The sequence below is a fragment of the Cryptomeria japonica genome, chromosome 10 (genome assembly GCF_030272615.1).
Source record: "Cryptomeria japonica chromosome 10, Sugi_1.0, whole genome shotgun sequence".
Lineage (NCBI taxonomy): Eukaryota > Viridiplantae > Streptophyta > Pinopsida > Cupressales > Cupressaceae > Cryptomeria > Cryptomeria japonica.
The window spans coordinates 736,372,961-736,383,250 of record NC_081414.1 but is presented as its reverse complement, the minus strand read 5'-3'; the positions used below and the strand labels follow the sequence as shown (position 1 = coordinate 736,383,250).

The 10,290-nt window shown below is 33.2% G+C and overlaps 1 protein-coding gene across 3 annotated transcripts; it reads left to right on the top strand.

The window, feature by feature from the left end:
- Positions 1-693: 693 nt before the first annotated feature.
- Positions 694-4,670, top strand: LOC131859600 (uncharacterized). Of its 3 annotated transcripts, none has more exons than XR_009359248.1 (6): positions 694-803; positions 958-1,079; positions 3,206-3,288; positions 3,667-3,749; positions 4,128-4,210; positions 4,612-4,670. XR_009359248.1 is itself a non-coding variant. In XM_059213542.1 (6 exons), the coding sequence occupies exons 1-5, from the start codon at positions 759-761 to the stop codon at positions 4,150-4,152; spliced, it is 372 nt and encodes a 123-aa protein (XP_059069525.1). In that variant the 5' UTR covers positions 694-758; the 3' UTR covers positions 4,153-4,210; positions 4,612-4,670. The 3 variants fall into 3 exon arrangements, 1 of the variants encoding a protein (XP_059069525.1); XM_059213542.1 differs by having other exon boundaries at positions 944-1,079; XR_009359249.1 differs by lacking the exons at positions 3,206-3,288; positions 3,667-3,749.
- Positions 4,671-10,290: the final 5,620 nt, after the last annotated feature.

The window sequence follows — 10,290 nt, the reverse complement described above, 5'->3', positions numbered from 1 at the left end:
CTTTTCATATCCCCTACAATAATATTCACTTCCTTTATAAAGACCTCCTAATAACACAATGGAAGGTTAAACCACTTAATTTCATGTAGGTATACTATTCAATATAATTGATTACAAAACTTGTTCACATAATCTAATTTAACTAACTCAATGGACGTGCCACATATTAGCATCTCCATCAAACCATATATTACAATATCATATTCCTTGGTACACCATATAAATACATAAATATAAATACACCTTTTAAATTTAGATACTTATGTTGATGGGTTGCAGTCAGATCCCAAGAACGTCAACTTTAGAATACAAAAATTCAAATTTAAATACATAGAACCTTATGGGAAAGAAAGATCATGGATTATAATCTTATCTAAGGTGAGCATATTTCTAAAAATTAGATTAGAAAAATTCTTGAGAGAATAGTATGACACATTTTAAGTATAAAATAAATTTTAGATTTTGAAAAAACAATATAACATATTTTAATTATAAAATAGTTTGACTTACAAATATATCAAAACAATTAAGTTTTATGCTAAACAAATCATATATATATTTTAAATAAAATAAAACAAAACAAATTAAGATGCACAATTTAAAAAAACAAAACAAAAAAAAGCAAATTTTACCGTTTAAACAAATGGTTCCGTTAGACGCGCCAAACAATAAATATCATGGGATTTTGTCGAAGATGACATTTAAACCAAGTCCTCGTTTTCAGAGTCCCTCTGTTTCGGTATAGAGGGAAGGCCAGGATGAAGCGAATGAATCTCTGCATATTCAACCACTTGAAACTCAAGGTAATTCAGCACCGACTCTATGTATGTTCTTTTTTCAATAATTTTAACGTGGTAACCATTTCTATTTATTTGAATTTCACTCAGGGTTATGGGATCTCAGTTTCCTTTTGTTTTTTTGGATTATTTAATGAATAAACCAGGTCCTTGTTTTTAGAGTCTCTCAATTTTGGTATAGATGGAAGGCTAGGATGAAGCGAATGAAGGTGGCCATGCAGAGATTATCAGAGGAGGAGTCCTTGCCTTCATACGATGATATTCAACCACTTGAAACTCAAGGTAATTCACCTCCATCTCCTCTCTGACTCTGTATATGTTCTTTTTTCAATAATTTTAACGTTGTAAACATTTATTTTTATTTTAATCTCACTAAGTCAGGGTTATGGGATCTCAGTTTCCTTTTTTTCTGTGGATTTTTTAATGAATACACTTCTAAATTCCAACACATTCTTACCCTGAAGCTCGCCTGAATTTGAAATTTTATCTTACCCATGATAGCATCCCTGGACCACAGCCCGAAACATATAATCCTTCATATAAATTATAGGTCTCGTTTTGCATTAATTGAGGCAATTAACCATCATGATTTGAATCTTTGGTGACGAAATATGTGCGATTGTACAGATCAAATTTGAATCTATTCTACAGCCATTGCACCACTACCTCCCTACCTGTCTCGTAGGCATTCTATTGCAAATCCCAAAGTGTGTAGGGAAGCCCCTTTTGCCACATTTGCAAAGGTGAGGCTCATGGACCTTTTATAGTTTCCAGGGTTGGAGTTATTCTTCCTGCAATTTGGAGTATTCTTGGGGTTGTTCAGATTGCTTGTGAGACTGGTACGTATCACCTGCCCCATAGGCATTCTATTGTGAACTCCCAATTGTGTGGGGAAGCCATCGTTTGCAGGGTTGTAGTTATTCTTCCTGCAATTTGGAGTATTATTGGGGTTGCTCAGATTGCTTGTGAGACTGGTGTGTATTAACTAGTGCTGCAAACTGGAGTGGAAATCTAGTGAGTGTCTAGAAGGCAGGGAAGTAACTTGGATGAGTGTAAGAAACATTGGGCATGCATTTGAAACCTGTCCTCAACATATCAAAATCAAAGTCTGACTGGAGTGTGTCAAATTTTGAACCTAGGTCATGCTTTTATAATAAAATAACATTTAAACGAGATTACATGATCAGGTTGCTATATGTTATTTACAACATCCAATCTGTCATTGTCCAAAATTTATCTGATGCCTAATTTGGATGGTTAAAATTTAAAGCAATGCAAAATCATTAGCTGTTATACTAGAATTAACATCTATTCAAGTTCACAGAGTCAAGTGACTGTAAATTTTGTAATAGAACAAGTGAAGATGGTTGAGTCTTTTGAGAAGAGTCACGCACTGCAGAGCTGCATGTGGCGGTACATTCAACTTTTTCTCATTTTAAGTGATAATCTGGGAAGTTTTAATGGCTCATGTTTTTTAGTTGTCTAGTTTTTATAAAGAAAACTTCCAAAAAGTATTTGTCAACTGAAAATAAGGTTTACTCCAATTCCTATCCATCTAATATCCGCTAAAACTTGCATAAACTGTATAGAATCTGAAGAAAATTGGAAAATATTTTAAAATTCTCTCCACAATTTTTATCGTCAATCCTTGTTCAACTTTTTTATAAAATGTAAAAGATTTTATGAAAATGGGGAAGTTTTTCTAATTGATTTTGTGATTGTTAGCTAGTTGCAAACTGTATGGTTCTTATGATTTGTAACTGATTTCTAAGCTCGTTGCGTCTGAAGTCATTTACATCTTGCATCATTGTTCTTGTTAACCGATGAAGTCAGACTCTCTTATATCTAGAGCCATAACTTGATCTGTTTTGATTAATCACTATTTACAGTAACAAATCAGGGCAGTTAGATATGTTCTCAACATTACAATTTGTTTAATATCAGATATTTTATTGCAGGGTATATTTTTCATTTTTCCTTGTTAGTTGTGATGGGCTGATTGATACATGTAACTGCCACACATCTAAAGCCATTTACCTCTTGGACCATTGCGACCATTTATATATATATATATATCACAAACCGTTAGGATGATAACTTGATTTGTCTTGATTAATCATACTGTAACAAATCAGGGAAATTATATGTATTCTCAGCATAATGATTTGTTCACTACCTTTTTAGTTGTGATGGGCTGATTGCTACATGTAGCCACCTCACGTCTAAAGCCATTAACCTCTTGGACAAGTGACCATTTTTATATATATCTATATATATATCACGAACTACTAGGACCATAACTTGATTTGTCTTGATTAATCAGAATTTACTGTAATAAATCAGGGAAATTATGTGTATTATCAGCATTCAGCATAATGATTTGTTCAATACCGGTTATTTTGTTGCAGGGCATTTTTTCGTTTTCCTTTTTAGTTTTGCTGGCTTCTTCATTTACTCAACTCATCGTCAATCTCTGTCTCCTTGGGATGTGGTAAGTAGTAATGGATTTTGCTTTGCAGTTTGATATAGGTGGATATCACAAACCGTTAGGATGATAACTTGATTTGTCTTGATTAATCATACTGTAACAAATCAGGGAAATTATATGTATTCTCAGCATAATGATTTGTTCACTACCTTTTTAGTTGTGATGGGCTGATTGCTACATGTAGCCACCTCACGTCTAAAGCCATTAACCTCTTGGACAAGTGACCATTTTTATATATATCTATATATATATCACGAACTACTAGGACCATAACTTGATTTGTCTTGATTAATCAGAATTTACTGTAATAAATCAGGGAAATTATCTGTATTATCAGCATTCAGCATAATGATTTGTTCAATACCGGTTATTTTGTTGCAGGGCATTTTTTCGTTTTCCTTTTTAGTTTTGCTGGCTTCTTCATTTACTCAACTCATCGTCAATCTCTGTCTCCTTGGGATGTGGTAAGTAGTAATGGATTTTGCTTTGCAGTTTGAAATAGGTGGATATCACAAACAGTTAGGATGATAACTTGATTTGTCTTGATTAATCATACTGTAACAAATCAGGGAAATTATATGTATTCTCAGCATAATGATTTGTTCACTACCTTTTTAGTTGTGATGGGCTGATTGCTACATGTAGCCACCTCACGTCTAAAGCCATTAACCTCTTGGACAAGTGACCATTTTTATATATATCTATATATATATCACGAACTACTAGGACCATAACTTGATTTGTCTTGATTAATCAGAATTTACTGTAATAAATCAGGGAAATTATCTGTATTATCAGCATTCAGCATAATGATTTGTTCAATACCGGTTATTTTGTTGCAGGGTATTTTTTCATTTTCCTTTTTAGTTTTGCTGGCTTCTTCATTTACTCAACTCATCGTCAATCTCTGTCTCCTTGGGATGTGGTAAGTAGTAATCGATTTTGGTTTGCAGTTTGAAATAGGTGGATATTGATGTTTGAGAGGCAAGTCTTAGAACACGCCTGCCATTGATAAAGTTCTATGTCTACATCAAACTTGTTTAATCATGATTATTATGATAAAAGTTTTCCCAAAGGTTAAATGAATTTTTTTTTTTTCATAAGTAGTTTTCTTTCTTCATAGTGTAGCCCCAATTTAGTTCCCATTTTTTTGAATGCCACAAAATCATGACTTACTAGCTTTAATACATATTTTATGCATATCTTTGTGTAAACATTTTTGTAAAGTGCATTTTGATTCCAACTCTTGGTTACATGCTTAATATTTCTAAATTTGTGCTTAATGGTACTGCACTAGGATTTAAACTTGTATTTTTTCCTTTAAAGGAAGTAGGCTTCGGGGGCTAGTCCTTGGTTAAAGTGGTCGCATACTCCCTCTCTGAGGTAATAACATTTCTTGCAATGTTGGTGCCATTATTTGTGTGCCTCTTGAGCTTGTGGCTTTACTCATGTGATATTTCTGATTTACATGTTTTTTACTACTGTAGCATATACCTATGATGGGACTTTGTTTCCCATTTTAACCTTTCGTCTCCTTTCGCTTGTATAGGATCATATAACATCTACTCTTCTAGTTTTGTTTCTAAAACTAAAATAGGGGAGGAATCTTCCTTCATTGACACGAATGCAATGATGTGTCAAAATGTTTGACTGCTGCTTCTTTTCTCCTATTAGAATTTTTTGTCCCTATTTCATTGAATGTTTTTAACTTTTTTTGGTCCAAGATACTAATGATTTGATTGACATCCAATGGCATTCGCATGGCTATATGTTGGAAATATAGAAATCTAATATTGCAATATTTTCTATGTTTTTGTAATTTGCATTTTTTAAGGAATTTGGAGGGGAATTGGCCTTTGAAACCTTCAGTGGTTACTAAAGAGGAGAGTTGTTGGCTTCCCTCCACATATGACAAGGAGTTGTATGCTATTGTTCGAGTCTATATACAATGGCAGCACCATATTTTGTGGAGAAACATTGTCATTACATAGACCACAAGGCTCTCCAATTCATATAGACACAATGGAATTTTTGTAATGATCGACATTAAAGGTGGTCCACCTACGTCTAGGATATTTCATCTCAATATTCACCCCAAAAAGGTTCTCATTGACAAAATTGCAGATTATTTGAGTTGACACTCCCAATCACAACTCTAAAAGTAGTGCTAGACTCTCATGGATGCTAGACAGTAGATTGGCCTCAATTATAAGATACTGATCTTGATTTTGTTGACATCTACTGTTGGAGTTGAGAAAATACAACACCACAGGAGCCCAAATGATCTTTGCAATCTGAAAAACCTGTTACAAGGAGAAGCAAGGAAGCAAATCACAGAAGAAAGAAATACACAGAAAATATGCTCAAAAAGAGAGAGCTCAATATTCACAAAATGTGTAATGTAAAAAACCTTCTTCTGACAATGAAAAGAATGAACTCAACCTTTAATAGGTCAAGAAACCCTAAAAGGAAAAACCTAGGTTTGCACATAATAATTAATAAAAGAATTAATTATTATGCACCTAAAGTTAGCTTAAGTGTAAAAGAGATAAAGGGAACTTAAATAATTAAACAAATATTGTTTAATTAATCAAGTAAATACCCGAATACTCTAAGATCTACAAAAGATAATAGATGATAGATAGGTCACTTGTCACAAATTACAAGACAAAATCCTTTGTGACATGGGGCACATATGTGTCCCTATTGAGGAACAAAAAACAATGATTTGGGAAGAGCAATACAGCTATTGCAAGACACTTTGGGAGAGAGAAGACAATTGCTATACTTTAAAAGTATTTCTACTAGTCAAAGTTGCATCTTGTACGTTCAATCTTGCACAAGTTGTGTTGTTGCAAAGCCTACAAATTAAAAAAAGGATTGCATGCACCTCTTTCGAAACTTGACAAGTCTTGGCACTTTGGCTCCATGGATTTCATGTTAGGCCTTTCTATGACCAAAAAATGGCCATGATTGTGTTTATGTGGTGGTTGATAGATTCTCAAAAATAACCATCATGTAGCTTATAAGAAAGGGGTTTTTGCAAAAGACATTAATTAACAAGCTTTTGTTTGAGAATGTTTGGGTCCATATTGATCCGTTCTAGGCTATTATTTTTGATAGGGATAGAAGATTCTTCAACAAATTCTAGTTAGCAATATGGGTCATGATGCACACCAAGTTGATGAAGTCAATTTCATTTCATCCTTAGGTAGATGAATATTCTAAGGTGGTGAATTGCATTTATCATTCACATTTTGTGGATGTATCATTTAAAATATCACTCCACATGTGATGAGAGTTTGCACTATGTTCAACATGTTATTAAATTTTGTACTGGACAGGAGCTTCTCAAATCATTAATTAACACACCCCAAATAAACACTTATATGTTTTGAAATTGCTTCCTTGAGTCTGAATTACAATCTGATTTTTTTTTTTCTTTCAATCGATTGCAAACAGACTGAAACAATGTGTCTAATTTAGAATTGGATCCAAAACTAGTGGAGAAAAAACACCTAAACATTTGCCTAAAATAATTTGTCTTACATGCAATTCTTCAATTGGACATTTTAAACCAAAGTAAAACAATTCTGAGTGAATAATCACAGATCGTACCCCCTAAAGATAGTTTCTAAATCTCCAAAAAAAGCTTATCCTAAAGATAGGGATTGGCTTTCTTCTAAAACATGATACATCTAATTAATAAATAAATCCTTAAATTTGGTTTCCTAAAAATATTTTTAGACTACTACAGAAGTAATGCATAAAACATAATCTTCTTTTATTGAATGCACCAGAAGTTTCAGTGAATTGTAGAATGGAGTAAAATCTCTTTGTCAACAATTGTTGTCATCTTCAGCTTCATGTCATTTTCTGCAGCAACTGAATATCCTCATTAGCAATAATCTGACTTCATCAACATCAACATCAAATTTTCCTACATTTGCCCTCTTGACTTCAAATCTCTGTATTTGCAACTTCTCTTCAAACCTAAATGTGTTATCTTTCCTAGCTCTTTAGTCCTAAAATTTGCCTATTACTCTATTGACTCTGAATTTCAACTTTCTTCTCTTGCACCAACTTTCTTACATAATGATGCTTTAGTTTGATATGTTTGGCCTTGCATGAAAAATTGAAATTTTGCTTAACTATATTTCTCCACCGTTGCCACAAAATGTCACCGTAGGATTTTTTTCATCTCCTAGATCCTCCAAAAATCTTTTCAACTAATTTGCTTGTGTACATGTTGCTGGTAATGCAACATATTTTTCCTCTCTATCTAATAATTCACTTTATTCCTTGTATTTGAACTTCATGTAGGCAATCCACTTCTTAGTATAAAACAATATCTAGATGTGCACTTTTTATCATTTGATCATTTTCCCAACCTGCATTTGAACAGCTAAACAAGTTTGAATTGTCAACTGAATGATGATGTAGTCCATGATCCTTTGTTCCTTTCACATACCTTAGTATTCTCTTTGCTGCTTGTAACGCCTTTTTGCAGGTTCACTCATATACCCTGAAACTGATGATGCGAACATAATAACTAGCCTTTAACTATCAAATACATTAATCTTACAACAATACTTTTGTAATTCCTTTCATCTACCTTCGGTGACCCATCTTCTTTCATCAATTTTTCTGCATGTGCAAGTGGTGCATCAACTCCATTACAATCTAATGTATTAAAATGTCTTAAATATATCTCGCACATACTTAGCTTGACAAATAAAGACCTTACCATGAGATTAAGATACTTTTCATGCCAATAAAATATTGCATTAGTCCTAAATCAATTATTTCAAATCCTTTCATCATCGCCTGTTTGAATTCTTTCTTCATCTTGTTTGGTCTTCCTAACTAATTTAGATCATCAACAGTTAGACAAACATATATTGTATAATAACCTTCCTTATTGAAATATAGTGTGGACTCATTCTTGCTGCTTGTTACATATCCAATAGCTAAAAACTGTGTATTGATTCTTGAATACCATGCACATGGTGCTTGTTTCAAAACCATAGATTGCTTTCTTCAACTTGTAAACCATATCTTCTTTCCCTTCTTCAAAACCTTGTGGCTGATCCATATACACTTCCTTTCTATTGTATTCTTTCAAAAATGCACTTTGTACAATAGGTAGTGTACTTTCCACCCTTTTCATGCTACCGATAATATCAATCTTATAATGTCATGACTTGCAGCATTTGGAGAGTTCTCTTCATAGTATATAGACTCTATAGCATATCCTCTTTTGCAACCAACTAGCTTTGTATCTTTCAATTGTCCACATTCTTTGCTTGTAGCACGCTTCTTCCTAATTCTATTAATGTTCTTTTCTTACTTTCTGTCACATGAATTTGTTGTGGTGTATAAGCCATAAGGTGTTATTAACTATCTTGATTCCATTTTTTGCACAAAATTCATTAAATTCTTCCTAATAAAATTCACCTCTCAATTAGTTCTTAAATACTTTGTGTCTTTCACTTTCTTTTGCTACCCAACCCTTAAAAACATTTTGAAGGCTTCAAAAGCAAGTATTACTCTAAAAAATAAACCCATACATAATATGCTTGCCTTGGACATGGGACCACACAAATTTGAATGAATAAGTTCCAAGGACTGACTTGCTCTCCAAACACTTTTGAAAAACTAGACTCTATGGTGTCTTCGAAGTGCACAACCCTTACACACTTCCTTTTTTCTTGTTTGAATCTTTTGTAACCTATCTACCATATTTCTTTTATGCAACATATGTAATCTGGAGTGTCCCACCCTGTTTGCTACTATTTTTTTTTTGCTCTTTACACTAAGTTATTTTGTCAAACAGTTTGCTTGCAATATTGTAAATCAATGGAAATGCGTAACTTGATGTACACATTGTAAATCAATTTTGCATCAATATTCATTAACAATCTGAACAGTAATATAACATAAATCAGCAGAAAATAAACTTGACATCCTGATCTTTATTTCTTGTAGAAATAGTTCTACGCACTCATGCACAGATTATGGATTTATACCCTTTACTATCAAAAACAATACCCACAACTGCAAGAAGATTTCATAATAGAAAAACAAGTATATAGCTGGAAGTTGATGATAATGTGCACAGGTTCTTAACAAATTACTCCCATTACAATCAATGCTTAACAGTGATGTCCAATATGTAATGCTTCTATTAACAATTAAACTCAGAAGTATAAAGTCTGAAATTATACACAGGTCTGCAATAAGCTCTTTAGACTCAGTTATCTACCCAGAAGCAGCTATCTTCTCTGTTTATTCTCAGTTCAACCTTGCAATTTAAATCTAGCCCAGCAACCTTTATCTTCTTCAACTTATAAGTATGCAAGTATCAAACTGTAAAGGAATATTTATTGCTTCAGAATTACAGAAACCACTTCTCTGAATGAAGTGCTGCACACAGCTCTGTCAAACTGTCATGTGCAAGTAAGGCAAGTTTCCACGATTCATTCTAAGGTTATTTTCTCTTTTCTTCTCCTTTGTCTTTGCACTTTGACTCGTCCAACTTCAGATTATAATCACGCACAATTTGTTTCTTTCTGCTTTGTCTTTACCTGCAATACGAGTTTGTCCTGTTTTTCGTCTTTTTCTGATTTTTGTCTTAATCTGATTTTTTCGTCTTTTTCTGGTTTTTGACTTCATCAAAATCAGAGATTAGGGGAGAGGGTCCTATATGCGTGCACCCTAACTTTGTGTTTCTCAAAATCCTGTGGATATTTCAAAATTTTCTTAATTTTGTACAGCAGTTGACTTGTCAAGTCTTCTACTTAAAAAAATCATTTCAAGTCCACATGGCCAAATATGATGCAACATCAGCATGCATTTTTGTGAAGGTGTCCAAAATGGTCCCAAATTGTGATAAGACCAATAGGTATGCACTAAGTCATGTTTACTTGTGCACTGATGTGGCATCACATGATTGGTTATTTTTTGAATTTTAGAGGTACTTTTTTGGGGATAAGCATTGACATG